The sequence below is a fragment of the Pan paniscus genome, chromosome 6 (assembly GCF_029289425.2).
Source record: "Pan paniscus chromosome 6, NHGRI_mPanPan1-v2.0_pri, whole genome shotgun sequence".
NCBI classification, from domain to species: domain Eukaryota; kingdom Metazoa; phylum Chordata; class Mammalia; order Primates; family Hominidae; genus Pan; species Pan paniscus.
This window is the reverse complement of record NC_073255.2, coordinates 165,112,539-165,129,480: the sequence shown is the minus strand read 5'-3', so window position 1 is coordinate 165,129,480 and position 16,942 is coordinate 165,112,539. Positions and strand designations below refer to the sequence as shown.

At 49.3% G+C, this 16,942-nt stretch overlaps 1 protein-coding gene across 4 annotated transcripts in view; it reads left to right on the top strand.

The window, feature by feature from the left end:
* RBM28 (RNA binding motif protein 28) overlaps nucleotides 1-16,942 on the top strand; it is a 123,912-nt gene that overhangs the window by 68,997 nt on the left and 37,973 nt on the right. The window contains exon 20 of one of the 4 annotated variants that reach the window (XM_055115374.2): nucleotides 8,957-13,159. The exons of the other annotated variants lie outside the window; for them this stretch is intronic. Coding sequence (XP_054971349.1) covers nucleotides 8,957-8,989 — 33 coding nt within the window. The 3' untranslated portion in view covers nucleotides 8,990-13,159. Of the gene's footprint in view, nucleotides 1-8,956; nucleotides 13,160-16,942 lie in introns of those variants that run through there. 4 annotated transcript variants of the gene reach the window in all.

Below are 16,942 nucleotides of genomic sequence, written 5' to 3'. Positions count from 1 at the left end.
TACCAACCCGCTTTCTGTCTCTATGGATTTACTCATCCTGAACACTGTCTACAGATGGAATCACATAGCATGTGGCCCTTTGTTTCTGGCTTCTTCCAGAACATACTGTTTTCAAGGTTCCAGGGCCTCTCTCTTGCCTGGGAACTTTAAAAACACTGTTCGTCTATCCCCAGCAAGCCCCCTCCATCCCTCTACCTGGAGAACTCCTGCTCAGCCCTCAGGTCTGATTATCCCTTCTTTGGGGGGCACTTTTCTGACCCAGATCCCTGACCCTCAGGCTTGGCTGGGACCCCTGCTTTATGCCATAGCAGCCTCACTTCTCCCAGAATAGCCCTCATCACATCCTACGGTTGCTATTGATCTAAGCTGTTCTCCTACTGGACTGTAAACTCCCTATGTTCTGTTCACTCCTGTACCCTAGGGCCTCACCCAGGCCTGGCACATGAAAGGCCAACAAATGTGCTGCATAAAAAAGTAAACCAAGATCTGCTGGAGCTTGGGCAGAGTCCACTGGGAATCCAGCACAGGCACCTCGAAGCCTCACTGTGTAGCCTCTCATCCTTTCCCTGTCTTTTTCCTCTCTGACATCGGGATGGGATTATAGGGGAATGTAGGGAAGGGCTTTGGACAAGACTCTGTATCTCAGAGAATCTGGATAGTGGGGGGCAGTGGAGAGTGGGAAGCTGCCAGCCCATAGCCCTGTGGAGTTTTTGTTTAGGAGAGGCAAAGCTTAAGAGACTGAAGCCCTTGAAAGGCCTTCTGAGCTCCTGAAGGTCGCCCAGGCTGCTTTTGTTCTTGTCTTCCCATCCCCAGTGCTGGAGGAGAAGGAAGTGTCCAATATATGTCTCAGGAAAGAGTCAGTGGAGACAGGCTGTAGCTTTGGGGTTTTCAGTAAGAGCACCCTGACTCCACCTGTGCTTCTGCAGTACCAGGGAGGTTCACTATAGTGCAGAGTTGCAGAGTTCCTTCCTTCCTTCCTTCCTTCCTTCCTTTCTTTCTTTCTTTCTTTCTTTCTTTCTTTCTTTCTTTCTTTCTTTCTTTCTTTCTTTCTTCTTTCTTTCTTTCTTTTGAGACACAGTCTCACTATATCACCCAGGCTGGAGTACAGTGGTATGATCTCGGCTCACTGCAACCTCCGCCTCCTGGGTTCAAGTGATTTTCATGCCTCAGCCTCCCATGTGGCTGGGATTACAGGTGCATGCCACCACACCCGGCTAATTTTTGTATTTTTGTAGAGATGGGGTTTCATCATGTTGGCCAGGCTGGTCTCGAACTCCTGACCTCAAGTGATCCATCCACCTCGGCCTCCCAAAGTGCTGGGATTACCGGTGTGAGCCACCGTGCCTGGCCTTACAGTGCAGAGTTTCTGTCTTTCCCACCCATGCTGGCACTGCTGGGGCCTCGTGGTGGTGTCCCAGGAGGAAGTGTGCTCCAAGAGAGACACATGCTGGGACCCAAGGAGGAGAGTACGGGATCCTAGAGTCTGGGCTGAGGACTTCCTGAGTCCCACAAGGCAGAAGACTCAGGGGAGGTTTGCAGGATGCAGTCAAGGCCAATACCTCCCATAGACGGAGAGGCATCTGCTCACTGAGTCAGCAGCGGATCAGAAAGCAAAGCTGGGGGCTTTATTTCCAGAAGGCTCAGTCTGTGGCCCATTTGGATCTTGACCATTGTCATTCAAGACTCTATCAAATGCTCACTGGGGGGTGTTTCTACTAAGGTGTAAATGCTGCTCTACTGGAGCCTGAATCAGTCAGTGCAGGTGAGGGAGCAGAAATGTTGAAGATCTGCAGTTTTGTCCCTAATTCACTCTTCGGGCATTTGCCTTCTCTAGTCTAACTCTCACTATAATAGCGTGAGCTGGGTGTGATTATCCCTATGTTACAGATGAGGAAATGGAGGCTCCACGTATCTGGCATTTTCTGAGATCCCTGGGAGCGTATTCAGCTCGGGGCAGAATACAGGTCTCTAGACTCAAGTTCTTTTCACTGCAGAATGGGTTAGAAACGAGGGCCCCCTGGGGCTCCTCCACAGCTAAGTGCTCTGTAGTTGTTCTGGAGAGGGAATTTCTAGGGAGGTGAGGTCCTAGGAATCCAACTTCATTGCTTAGGTCAATCTAGATCCAAGTTGGATGAGACCTAGTGCAGGGCCAACAGGGCTAACATTGCCATATTTAGCAAATAAAAAGACAGGACACCCAGTTAAATCTGAATTTCAGATTATCCATGGATCGTTTTTTAGTGTAAATATGCCCCTGATAAACAACAGATGCATTTTTAGTGTAAGTATTATTGCATAGCACACACTTCCATGCACACACATGTAAAGTCCAGACAGCTAGACTTGTCTTCCCAAGCCTGGCAAAGAACAGCAATTAATTCAAATGAAGAAATCACCACTGGTAGATATTTAGACCTGAGTGTAGGGTGATATTTTTGTGGGCAGGAACCTTCCAAATATTCTCTTCAAATCTTAATACTCAGATGAAAAATTACTGGTTTGCTGGGCTTTCATTGTTATGTTATTGTTATTGCTTGACTTGGTGGCTGACAATAACAGTGTGGGATAATAACAGGACCCACTCACAGAATTGAGATGATGAAATGAGTTAAATGGAAAGTGCTTGTTAAAGGGGCCGAAGTCATCCAGGTACAGTTAGCTAAGAGTACCGGACCTGCGGGCAGCAGGAGCGCTCACGGGACCACTGGCGCCGCTGTCCATCGCCCCGCCTCCCACCCTGACCCTCTCCAATCCTCTTCGACTGGGCCCTCGGGGATGGGCATTCAGTGGTCTTGGCAGAAAAGAGGCCCAGAAGGGCAGCTCGAGGCTGGCTGGGGGGTTCGGGGGCCGCCGAGGCTGGGGGACCCCGGGGCGCTCCGTGTGTCTCTCCCTTTGGCCCCCTGTGCTTCGCTGGGCTTAGCATTGCTGACTCAGGGGAAGCAGGAAAAGGAAAGGGGGTAAAAGCCAACAGACAAAACCAACAATAAAAAAGGGAAATTTGCTGAGCGGGTGGGATCATCCAGACCCAGCCGGGCGAGTCAGGGCGCAGCTCTGCGCCTGCGGACACCGACCGCGGCAGTTTGTGGCTCCCCAGGCCGGAGATGGCACCTGGGGAGAGGCCCCAGCCCTCCCGGACCGGGTCAGAAAGGGGCACAGGGTGGGCTCTGTGAAGAGTCGGGGGCGGGGATCGTGAAGACATTTCCTGTACTGATAGATTCCTTCCAGGACAAAAAGAAAAGGCACCCGAGCAGCTCAGCGGTTTCCAGAGGACTCGAGTCTCCTCCGACTCGACTCCTTGTGAGAGAGATTCCGACTCCCCTTTTCTGGGAGACACTGGGCGGACAGCCGGGATGATACTGGGGTTCCCAGCCCTCCCACGCCCGCCCAGGCAGTCCTCCTGCGTGGGGAGCGAGGACTCCGCCGGGCCCGCGCGCGGACCTGGCGCGCATCGTTTCATTCCACTCCCACCACCAGCCCCGCGGGGCCAGCACGGTACCATGCCCCGCGCAGGGAGGGATTGAGTAACTTGCCCACGGTCACAGGGCGCTGGCACTAGAACCCAGGCGTCGCCCTCCCGGCCTCCCGGCCCAGCTGTTAACCCTGTGCTCTCCTGTCTCCCGCTGGACCCAGCTGTGGCCTCAGAGCTCGGCTGGCACCGCAAATAGAACGTGTGTTCCAAACGTGTTATGTCGGCTCAGAGGCAAAGGATTGTGGCTGCTGGGGGGTCTGACTGGGTGTCACCCTACCAGATACACCTATCTACCGAATCGTGGAATTGTTGATGCAGAATCGACCTAAGCAAATGGGTCTAGGATGCGATTTTTCAGCTGAGCAAACAAGGCCAGAAAGGGGAAAACGTGTGCCCAGGCCACACAGCATCAGGATTAGACTCCTGGTGGCTGGCATCCCAGTGGGGGGGCCCTTGTTAACTCTCCCACGTGGCTGCGCTCTTCTCCCCAGCCCGGCGTGGAAAGCCTTGACCAAGACGGCGTCCTTGCCCCGGACCTTGCTTTTTGCAACCCCCACCCCTTTCAGCCGCGTGAAAAGCCGCGAGGCAGAGCGGGAACACACTGCCTCTGCCCAGCACCCCTAGCGGTTTCCCGGTGAGGCAGAGGGGTCCCCGGAGAAGGTGGAGGGCGCTTTCCACATCCAGGCGTGGGGGACTAGGCTGGGCCTCTCGGCCGAGCGCCGCCTGACGGTGGAAGCCTACGAAGGGCTTGAGGCACAGCGGCCCCGACCCATGTGGTGGCTGAGTTTGGCGAGAGGAGCACGGGCCAACGTTTATTGGGTAGCCACCGGGCGCTGGGCACAAACCGTGGTTCAATCAGCTTAAAGGACTGGCAAGCGCGTATTGGAGACCCACGCCCTCCCCTGTCCAGGCCCTGGGGGTACCTGGTTCCATCAAGCCTATTTTAAATGGTCCTGAGGCTGCCTTTTCAGATACTTGGCCCCTTTGGCCACAGAATATGTGGGTCACAGATGCTCCCTCCCCACACCCCACAAGGGTCCCTTGTCTTCTTTTTTAATTTTTTCTTTCTTTCTTTCTTTTTTTTTTTTTTGAGACGGAGTCTCTCGTTCAGGCTGGAGTGTAGTGGCATGATCTCAGCTCATTGCAACCTCTGCCTCCTGGGTTCAGGCGATTCTTCTGCCTCAGCCTCTCGAGTAGCTGGGATCACGGGCACACGCCACCACAGCCAGCTATTTTAAAAATATTTTTGGTAGAGACGGGGTTTCACCATGTTGGCCAGGCTGGTCTCGAACTCCTGACCTCAAGTGATCCACCCACCTCGGCCTTCCAAAGTGCTAGGATTACAGGCGTGAGCCACCGTGCCTGGCCTTAAATTTTTTTTAATTTTTAATTTTTGTGGGTACACAGTAGATGTACATATTTATGGGTTACATGAGATCTTTTGATACAGGCATGCAAATGTGTACTAATCACATCAAGGTAAATAAGCTATTAATTCCCTCAAGCATTAGTTATTTTAAAATGTACAATTAAATTAATTTTTACTATAGTCTCCCTTTTATGCTAGCAAATACTAGGTGTCATTCATTCTTTCAATTTTTTTTGTACCTATTAACCATCACCCCTCCCCCCACCCCCACTACCCTTTCCAGTCTCTGGTAACCATCCTTCTATTCTCTATCTCTATGAGTTCAACTGTTTTAATTTTTACCACCCACAGATAAGCGTGAACATATGAAGTTTGTCTTTCTGTGCCTGGCTTATTTCAGTTAACATAATGATCTCCAGCTCCATCCACGTTGTTGCAAATTACAGGATCTCATCTTTTTTATGACTGAATTGTACTCCATTGTATATATGTACTACATTTTCTTTATCCATTCGTCTATTTTTTTTTTTTTTTTGAGACAGGGTCTCACTATGTTGCCTAGGCTGGAGTACAGTGGAGCAATCATGGCTCACTGCAGCCTCAACCTCCTGGGCTCAATTGATCCTCCTACCTCAGCCTCCCAAGGAGCTGGGACTATAGGCACATGCCATGACACCTGGCTAATTTTTGTATTTCTTTGTAGAGACAGGGTTTCACCATGTTGCCCAGGCTGATCTCAAACTCCTGGGTTCAAGCCATCCACCTGCCTTGGCCTCCCAAAGTGCTAGGATTATGGCTGTGAGCCACCGTACCCAGCCCCATTTATCTATGGTGGACACTTAGTTGCTTCCAAATCTTGGCTATTGTGAGCAGTGCTACAGTAAACATAGGAGTGCAGATCTCATATGGTAGCTCTATTTTTAGTTTTTTTTTGAGAAACCTCCAAACTGTCCTCCATAGTGGTTGTACTAATTTACATTTCCACCAACAGTGTATAGGATTCCCTTTTCTCCACATCCTCGCCAGCATTTGTTATTGCCTGTCTTTTGGATCATACACATATTTGCCATTTGTTTGTCTTCTTTTGAGAAACGTCTATTCAGATCTTTTGCCAATTTTAAAAGTGGTATTATTAGATTTTTTCCCCAGAGAGTTATTTGAGCTCCTTATATATCCTGGTTATTAATCCCTTGTCAGATGGGTAGTTTGCAAATATTTCTCCCATTCTGTGGGGTCTGTCTTCACTTTGTTGATCGTTTCCTTTGCTGTGCAGAAGCTTTTCAACTTGATGTGATCTCATTTGTCCATTTTTGCTTTGGTTGCCTGTGCCTATGGGATATTGCTCAAGAAGTCTTTGCCCACTTCAATGTCCTGGAGAGTTTCTCCAATGTTTTATTGTAATAATTTCACAGTTTGAGGTCTTATTTCAGCCTTTAATTCATTTTGATTTCATTTTTGCATATGGTGAGAAATAGGGGTCTAGTTTCATTCTTCTGCCTATGGATATCTAGTTTTCTCAGCACCACTTATTAAATACATTCCCTCAATGTATGTTCTTGGAAACTTTGTTGAAAATGAGTTCACTGTAGATGTGTGGATTTGTTCCTGGGTTCTCTATTCTGTTCCACTGGTTTATGCATCTGCTTTTATTAGGGCCCCTTGTCTTCTGTTTAGCCTCATAAAATATTGTATTATTTTCAACAACTGTTTACACATAAATCAATGTGAACATGACCCATAGGAAACTCAGCAGCAAGTGTGCATCCAGGGATATGAAAGGGCCACAGGGCTACTGCAAGATGAAGACAGGGAGGCTCCAGCAGTGCATCACACCATGGTCTGCCCCTTCCCTGCCAATTACAGCATCTCCTCTAAGCTGCACAGAAACCTGTGAGGGAGGCTTTGAGAGCTTAGTGACTTGCCCCAGCTCACCCAGCCTGGAGTGACAGGGCATGGACCAGGCCCCTGACATCCTGACCTCAGGTCAGTGGGTGATTACTTCTTCCCCCTTCCCAGATGTAGCAGGAGGCCTAAAACGTTGCCATTTTGATCCCCTGCCCCCTGTTACCACTGGAGGGTTTGAGGGCTTCAAGAATTTCCTCTTTAAACAAATCATCCTGGAAGTAACTCTCCATCAGCCACTAATACTGTAAAAGGATTATGGTACTTGCAGGGATGAGGGGCATGGAGGAGGGGGTGCCAGGACCCCAAAGATCACCTCCACATGTTTCCCACAGCTCAGGGAGCCTCTGTGTCCCCCAGTGCCACTGTCTTCCCACCAGGCTATGAGCCCCTCTATTTGTTCAGTTTTGTTTCTCTGGAGCCTGGCACAGCATCGGGCACACAGTAGGCACTCAGAAATATTTGCCCAGCTCCTCGCTTACCATCATTTAATCTGTCTGACCCAGGACCTGCCAGAATTGGCCAAAGGGCTGCCATTTGCACTCCTCCTCCCAGCACCCCCTGACCCCTGGCAGCCCAAGAATGAGCATGGTGGCACGGGAGGCCACAGGATTCCTCTAGAATCCTGTTTTTCATAATCTAGCCTCCAGCAAGGGATTTGGGAATTCCTCAAACAGCCAGTGTGCATTTGTGCATACACAGTTAGCCTGCCAGCTCTCAACATGCCATGAAAGACATCCACAAAGCAGCCCTCCTGGCCAGACTGGGCTGGGCAGCTCCAGAACTCCACGATGCTGTCCAAACCTCTTGGGGCTCTCTGATCTGTGCCAGTGCCTCATTCCTCATCCCCGGACCCCCTGGCAGCAGCAGCAGCTGGCCCCTGAGACAGTAGCTTCCTGCCCTCCCTCCTTGGCTGGGACTCATCTGCATTTGGCAGTGCTCAGATTAATCCCGATTACCTTCCCTGCTGACTGCGCAGGAGCTGAACAATTTCTCTGGCCCCCGCCCCCATCCCCTGGGAAAACACAGCTGAATGTTCCTGCAGCCAATGTCCTCACGAACCAAGAAGATTATGGCCATGTCGGGTTCTAGGAAGAGCAAGGCCAGAGTGTGTTCTTAGGAGGGCAGGAGGCACCGAGGGATCTCCTAGCTCCCTAAACGGGGCAAATGGAGCGAGGCTGTGAGCAGGAGTGATGCAACACCAACAGGCGGAGACTGGAGAGAAGATTAGAGAGGGAATGCAGAGGGAGGAGGACGACAGCCTCTTTTGCAGGAGCTTTTATTTATTCCTATTCTCTTTGAAGTTAGACATGAAGTGGAATCAGGAGGGGAAAAGCAGTAAAGAAGCAGGGAAAGAAAAAATCAAGAGTCAGGCAGCTGGTATGTGCCTCAGAGACCTGTGGGGGGACTTGCTTCGTGCCCAACCCCGTGCCTGGGCAGAAGGCCAGGAACCATCCTACCCTTAGGGATGCAAACATGTGACCATCAGAGAGAGGCTGCCAGGGCAACGTTTTCCTAGGAGACAGTACGATCCTGGAGGGCAAGGACCATGGCTCTCAATCACTTCTGTATCTGCAGTGCCTGGGACAGCGCGTGGTATACAGTAGTTGCTGAAGAAATAATAGCTATGTGCTAGGAGCTATTGAAAGGTCTTTGAATGCTAATTCATCATGTCCTTTCACAAGGCTGTGAGACAGATACTACTATCTTCATGGTAGAGAAGAGAAAATGGAAGCACAGAGAGGTTAAGTCACTTGCTCAGGGTCACACAGTTTGAAAGGAGCCAGGCTGGGATTCAAACCTGTGCAGGCTGACTTGAAAGACTGCTCTTATTCACCATTCTCTACCCTCTTGAAAAAAAAGAGGGATCTTTTTCTACCCTTTTCTACAGACTGTTGAAAGAGTGAAAAGAAAAAAAATATGTTAGTTGTAGAATCGAAAGAGAGCATTTAAATTCAGTTTCTTATTTTATCAACTAAGGACTAGAGAGGAGAAGAGATTTGCCCAAGACCTTTGGCACTAGCAGCTACTAGTGGAGCTGGGGTTAGAACCTAGGTCTCCCAGTGCCTACTCCCAGGAGCTTCCTACCTCACCGGTTTGTCTTGGAAGAGAACAATCAGCGCCCTCCATGGTTTGTAAACTGACTATTTAATGGCATAATTGTCTGCTGGGCTTGGGAATCTGGTGGAAAGCAGACCTCTTCTTTACCTCCCCAGCCTTTCCTCAACCCGGTCAGGCTGGCTGCATAGGGCGGACCCGAGATCCTCAGGCCTCAGCAGCCTGGCCCAGCAGGAAGACATTGAAGCTCACCAGGAGGTGGCAGGGAGTGTCCCTGGGGGAAGCTGCTGAGGCCAGTGCTCAGGAAGGAACCAGGGCTCTGTCTGAGGACCAATTCCATCTGGGCCTGGTAAGGGACATGTGGCTGTCCAGTGTGAATGTTCTGTGCTTGTATATTTCAGCCTAAATTCCCAGTTCTTTGGCAACCTGAATACTGAACATTTTCAGAGTAGTTTTTCTCCCAAGGCGTTTGTTCTGGATCACTAGTGTCTGGTATATATCATTTTTGATTCAACATATTTAAAACTCATTTCCCCCCCAGACAAGACAAATAGAATTTGTAGCTTTCCATATGGGCTTTTCAAAAAGATTGGTACTGGGAGCCATTGGCTTCCTGGAGTGGTGTCATTTGATTAGCCCTGGTGTTCTTCCACTTATGGGGAGTGGGTAATTGCAGTTGTTCCAAGTGGGAGATGGTGTGATTGGGTTTTTCTCCTATGGGGAAAAACAAATCCTATCAGATAGATGAGTTTCTGGCATTTCCTATTCTTCTTTGAGACAGGATCTTCCAGAATAGAAGTCTCCCAGCAGTGCACATCCAGGAAGCATCCAGGCCAGGTTGGGCAGGGTTGAATAAGCTCTGGGCCTTTCACCTGGATGCCGGGAAGGTGCTTGGACCTATGAAAACCCCAGGGTGGGGTCAGGGGCCAATGCAGAAGTTTCCCAGAGAGCTCTGGGGCTGGGTCACTTCCCCACTGGCCAGTCTGTCATGCTGAATGCCCAGGACTTCCACAATGAGTCCCAGAGGTGAGATGACAGGGTCGGGGTCAGGGACCACTTCTGCAGGAGTTGCCACTTACCTTGTTTGTTAGGACACAGGCAGAGTGTTGGAATAGAGAGGATTGCCTGGAGGTTCCTAGGACCACAGCAAGAGGTGGTGTGGGGGGCTTCCCAGCTTCCCGGAGGCCCTTCTTCCCATGACAGGAGGGACAGTGGAGATAGCACCTACTCTGGTGACCTTGCTCTCTGCTTTTGTCTTGTGACCTGCTTGTGGGTGAGCCCTACCCCTTGGTTTCCACGTGACCCATAAAGTCTACTCATTTTCTGTCCAGGGTTCAGGCACAGAGAGAAAAGGCAATGATGTAGAGGGAGAGGAGAGTCCCTGGAAGGAATGTCCCCAGCATATCAGCCTGGAGTTTCCATTCAGATTTCCCCAGCTCCCCAGACCCTCCCAGACTTGCCTCCTCCCTCCTGACAAAGCCTCAGCCCTACCCATAGCCCCAGCCACACCCCCTTTGAGGAGAGAAGGTGCTGGGTTGGGTGAGGAGCTCTGCGGGAGGACTGAACCAAGCTGTGGGCTCCTGGGCACCTGCCCATGAGCCAGGCCTGCATCTCCCAGACCTGCTTGTGGGTGAGCCTGCATGCTGACATGCTTGGCTGGGCTCTAGCCTTGGCTATTGGTGGCCCAGGGTTTGTGTGTGTGTGTGTGTGTGTGTGTGTGTGTGTGTCCCTTTGGAGCTATGTAGTTTGTGTACCAAAATAAGAAGGGAGCTGGGGAGTTGAGCCCTGATGAACTTTGTAACAATAAAGCCTTATCTTGTTAAATAAATCAAGCCTTGAATAAATGCCTGCTTATTCCTTGCCAATATTTTCCTGCTACCTAAGGCAACATAGCTCTGTGACCTTTAACCAGTCACCTAACCTCTCTGGGTCTATTTCCATATCTATAGAAAGTGGATATAATACTATTTGTTCTCCTCAATGCTGCTTATTGTAGAGATCAAATGTAATAACGTGTGTGAAAGTGCTTTATAGATGGCAAGGTGCTGTTCTGCTGTAAGGAATCCTTCTGATCATTATGCTTTTTGTAAAGCAATCAGAACAGCCATCCCTACAACATAAGGTGTCAACAACACGACCTCCATTAAAAGGGAAGAAAAAAAGAACAAATTTCCCAGTGGAAATAATGACCCCCCGACAAAGCAGAAAGACCAGTAAAATAACCCCAATGAGAGCAATAACAATTTGGATGACTTAATATCAAGCCCCAATCCACTATAACCAATAACAAAAATGTTCTTCATACTTATCAGAAGCAGTTGTCAGAGCCAAGGACAATCACTCCACCCTTTTCTAAATCTGGGGTCAAACATTATTTTTTATTTGATGCCGTGTGGTTGAAGTTAAGAGCCAGTCAGAGCTGGTTTTGGTTCTCAGTACAAAAGTAAAGGGTCAAAGGGAGTGAGTCTCTTCCTTCTCTCAGAAAGAAATCCAGACTGGGACAAGGTTCCAGAAAGCTGTCAGGAATCAGACAGGCCAGGAAAGAAAGGCTCAGAGCATTCCTGGAGGAAATCTGTTGTTTCTTCCTTCCCAAGACCCATTTCTCCTGCTTTTTGGTAACACACCCTCTTTTCCTTTGGGAAACTACCCTATCCCCATTCTCATTCCAAGTGCAATTGACCCCTTCCTTGGTTCGACTCAAATCTAGCCAATCACAGTACTGCATTTTCCTGGTCCCAGTGATTGGCTCAGCAATAGACATGTGATTCAAGCCAGACCAATGGGAGTCAGCTCTGGGGCTTTTGCTGGAACATTTAGGAAGGAGAGCTCTTTTTCCTGGGGAGTTGCCAACCTGGAAGGTATAGGACTGGAGTTTTTGATGATCACTTTTGCCACCGTCTAAGAATAAAGCCAATGCCAAAGGAAACAAAGCTGAGATGGAGAATGATTCCCATTGACATGGTTTGAATACTGGTTCAACTGCATAGGAAAAGCAAGGCAAGTGAGGGTAAGCAAGTTTAGGATTGGCTAGTTTGAGTAATTTCAGTGGGCTCTGGAGCATGGGAGCTGGCTCTAGTTGTCTGGTACCTGGCTCTGGGAAGATTAGGGTAGGGGATAGTGGCCCTGAGTATGACAGCCCAATAGAGGAGGTGGTTGGGGTGTGGGCTTTAGATTGGTTGGTTTGCATTTGAAAGGTATGCACCCCTTGAGCTGTTTGCTATCTCTGGGAATTAGCTAACCCTGGGAGGATCGGTCCCTGCAGTGTCAGTGAGGTCCCAAGATGTCACAGCATCAGAAAATATAGGAAAAAAAAAAAAGACCAACTAATACAGCTGGGATGGCTGGGGCTGGGGCCTCTCTCCACAGGGTCGCTTATCCTCTTGGAGGCTAGTCTGGGCTCCTTCGCATAGTGGCTGAAGATTTCCCTGCAGCGAGAGAGGACAAGCCCCCATGGGCAAGCACTTTTCCAACCTTTGCTTGTGTCTTGTTTGCTGTTGTCCCACTGTGGCAAGCAGGTCACGTGGCCAAGCCCAGTGTCAGTGTTGTGGGGAGCCTACATCGAGGGTGGACACCAGAAGGCAGGGGTCACACCTGGGCGCCATTGCCACAGCAATCTGCCCACAGCCTGCCCCAGCTGGCCCTTCTATCGGAGAGTAGTTCTGATGGTACGACTAAGCCAAAGCTTGCCTTCTGCCACATTCTACCTGTTGGTCCCCAATCTCCCTCCAGTCTTGTCCACATGACAGGACTTTGGCAACCATATCTGGCTTGGAATCCTCTAAGTGGACAGACTGCTGAGCATTCCACCTCCCCTCATGCCACTTCTTTGTACCCAAATGCAAAGGGGACATGGGGCATCAGCTCTTGAGGTTAGAGACCCATTCAGCCAACAGGTTGTACCTACTCTGTGTAAGGATCTAGCCTAGATGCTGGGGATCTAGCGGGAAACAAAACAGACCAAAAGACAATCCTTGCCTGCTGGGAGCCCACATTCTTTTTTTTTTTTTTTTGAGATGGAGTTTTGCTCTTGTTGCCCAGGCTGGAGTGCAATGGCACAATCTCGGCTCACGGCAACCTCTGCCTCCCAGGTTCAAGTGATTCTCCTGCCTCATCCTCCCGAGCAGCTGGGATTACAGGCGCCCACCATCATGCCCGGCTAATTTTTTGTATTTTTAGTAGATACATGTTGGCCATGCTGGTTCTAAACTCCTGACCGCAGGTGATCCACCTGCCTCAGCCTCCCAAAGTATTGGGATTATAGGAGTGAGCCACTGTGCCTGGCAGAGCCTACATTCTTATTGGGGTAGATATTAATAAACAAATGTACAAGTAAAATATATGAAAATGAAGATGAGTGGATGGGGTGAGGAACAGGAAAAAAATGACTATGTTTTTTTTGTTGTTGTTGAGACGGAGTCTCCCTGTGTCACCCAGGCTGGAGTGCAGTGGCGAGATCTTGGCTCACTATAGCCTCTGCCTCCCGGGTTCAAGTGATTCTCCCACCTCAGCCTCCCAAGTAGCTGGGATTACAGGTATGTGCCATCACTCTTGGCTAATTTTTGTATTTTTAGTAGAGACGGGGTTTTGCCATTTGGCCAGGCTGGTCTCGAACTCCTGACCTCAGGTCATCCACCCACCTTGCCCTCCCAAAGTGCTGGGATTACATTTGTGAGCCACCGCGCCCAGCCACAATGACCATGATTTAAAGAGCTCTTCATCTTAGAGAAGGAGCAGGACAGGAGACTAATGGAGGGGGCTTCCGGCAGTGCTGGTGGGGAAGGTGGGCAGACCTGTGGGTGAGCCCTGGAGCCAGCTCTGTGTGTGTGTGCATATGTGTGTGTGTGTGTGTGTGTGTGTGTGTGTATACAGTCAACCCAGGCTGTAAGCTCCTCGACTTTAGGACACTTCCCAGCACTTTGGGAGGGTGAAATGGGAGGATCACTTAAGGCCAAGGGTTTGAGACCAGCCTGGGCAACATAGCAAGACCCCACCTCTAAAAAAAAAAAAAAACTTAGCCAGGCATGGTGGCATGTTCCTGTGGTTCCATCCATTCAGGAGTCTGAGGTGGGAGGATCGCTTGAGCCCAGGAGTTTGAGGCTGCAGTGAGCTATGATGGCACCACTGCACTCCAGTCTGGGTGACAGAGTGAGACTCCATCACTAAACCAAACAAATAAGCACAATAAGAACAAACGAAAAACAACATTAGGATAGAGACATGGCCTGCAAGTGCATTTCCTAATGGATGTCCCTCTGGGGAGAGGTGGGGATGGGTGGGCAAGCAGAAAACGGCTGGAAATCTCTGTGTGTATGTGTTTGGGGCACAGATGGGGCAAGTAAAGAAATATCCATCAATCTCTGTCTTTGTATTTCTACATGTATATATATGTCACCTGGGCATTGCAAGTCAGGTTCTAATCCTCAGATGTGAGTTGTTTGGGGGCAGGTCTTATGAGGCTTCTAAGCATCAGTTCCGTCATCCATTTAAATTGACTGAGTAAAGAACACCCTGACATGCTCCCCCAAGGCTGGGCTGGACCCTCAATTGTTCCATCCTGAAGTATGGTGGGGGTTCCTAGACTGTTTCCATGAGCCCCAGATCATTGCTAGGCTGTGCAGACCGGCTCCAGATTTTGGGTCCAAAATCCAGAGGCAAAGTCCAAGCCCATGAGAGGAAGGGAGCCCCCACTTCTATGATTGTTTCGGGCCTGCGTGGGGGAGGCTCTGCTCCATATGGCTGACACAGCGCCTACAGCTCTCCCTCAGAGAAATGCGCACATTTTCTACACAGAAAGGGTGAAGCTGTGAGGGTTGGTGTTTCTCAGAAATTAAGGCATGAAAAGGGTGGGGCAGGGGTGCTTTTCTGGGGTGTGACTGGGGACATTTTCCCCAGATGGAACACCAACCTTCTGCAGGGAGGGTCCGTCTTTGTCTGGAAGCCTCCGGCGCTGGAGGGCCCAGTTTAGGCTGGCTGAAGGGAAACCCCAGAGGAAACGCTGGCAGGCCTCTGAACAGGCCCCTTGGTGTTTCCTTCTGCACTGTCGGAATCTCCCGGACTCAGGAGGATTCTGTCTGGGGAGGGTGGGGTAGGATGTGAGTAGTGACCTGCCCCTGGCCCTGGAAGGGGTCTAAGTAAGCAAGGGAAGAGATGGGATGAGCCGGCCACAGGCTGCTGCTGGATCAAGGTTGTGAAGGGAGAAATAGGAGCCTCGTTTCTGAGGCTTACAATGTACAATTTAGGGGTCATGTAGCTCCTGGGTAAATTACAATTTAGGGGTCATGCAGCTCCTGGCTCCAAGAGTCTGAACCTCCCCAGATTGCTCCTGGGGGTAACAGCACTGTTGTAAAATCTAAGATCAGTGCTTGAGATATTTTGCAGAGCCTACACTCCATGGATAAGCTGACCCCACCCAGAGCAGTAATCTGGCCCAACCAGTTCTGCCATCGCACCCAGGAACAGAAGACATTAAGAAAACCTAACTTGACCGGGTGTGATTCTATCCCCAACCTGACCAATCAGCACTCCCCACTTCCCAAGCCCTTACCGGCAAAATTATCTTTAAAACCCCCTGCTCTGGGGAGACTGATTAGAGTAATAGTAAAACTACCGTCTCCTGCACAGCCTGCTCTGCATGCGTTACTCTTTATTGGAATTCCCCTGTCTTGATAAATCGGTTCTGTCTACGCAGCAGGCAAGGTGAACCCATTGCGTGGTTACAAATGGTCTAAAGGCTTCTCTGCCTACACAGTGTTATTTAATATGGAGGGACAGCTGCACAGCAGGAATACCACGATGCCCCCTTGGGTGGGGGGAGTTGGCTTCTGTGGGACACCTGAGGCCCAGCAGGACTGGGGCAGAGCTTGAGGCCCTGATGTCTGCTGCTTTGGCTTTTTCCTGTGAGCTTCAGGACTTGCCTCTCCCTGCCCCTTGCAGCTGGTTCTTACCATTCCTTTCTTGTTTGATTTGCTAAATCCCTGTCTTAGTTCACTGTTTCACACCCGCACTGACAGTCTGCCGTCCCCCCAAGGCCCTGGGACATCTGCCAGGCAGTGAAATCAAATGTGCTCTTTAAATACAGCTCAGCTCCACGTCACATTCTCCTTCTCCCTCTTCTCTCCCCACCTCCTCTCCTTCCTTCCCAGGAATGCAACATTGCCCAGGCAGGGGACGGGCCAGGCTGAACTGGACATTTCCAAAAAGTGTTTCTTCTGGAAATTTCACCCAAAAGGAAAGGGTCTGGTATAATGGACTCCCATGTATCTGTCACTTAGCTTTAGCAATTCTCAACATTTTGCTGATCTTGTTGATATATATATAGATATATAGTTATATATATAAAGTTTATATAATATTTATAAAAAATTATAAGATATATTAAATTGTTTTGCTGAAGTTTTTTAAGGTTAATCCCAGGCATTGTGCTATTTCACCCTAAACTTCTGTTTGCATCTATCACGAATGCATAAGGAAGCACTGAAGAATAACTACACCACCATGCCATCATTATACCTAGTAAAATTAACTAGAATTTCTTATCAGCATCTGAAATGGAATTGGGACACATGTTCTCAGGACCTTCTGAGGTTGTGTCACTGGCAAAAATGTTTAAAAGAAAGAAAGAAAGAAAGAAAGAAAGAAGAAAGAAAGAAAGAAAACAGAGCCCACATTTAAATTTTCCTCATCTCAAAGTTATCTTTTATACAGTTGATTTGGACCTCTATTTGAACTCAGAATGGTTTGTTGAACAAATTAAGATTAAGCGGAATACTAATAAGGAGTCTAACATTTGATAGGTATGTTTTAAGCTTTTTGAATAATTTGCTTACATGTTAAATAATGGGCTTGCTATCCAAGAATCTCAATTTTTTTTTTTTTTTTTTTGAGACAGAGTCTCACCTGCTACCCAGGCTGGAGTGCAGTGGCATGATCTCGGTTCACTGCCACCTCTGCCTCCTGAGTTCAAGCGATTCTCCTGCCTCAGCCTGCCAAGTAGCTGGGATTACAGGCACGTGCCACCATGCCTGGCTACTTTTTGTATTTTCAGTAGAGATGGGGTTTTGCTATGTTGGCCAGGCTTGTCTCGAACTCTTGGTCTCAAGTGATCCACCCACCTTGACCTTCCAAAGTGCTGGGATTATAGGCAT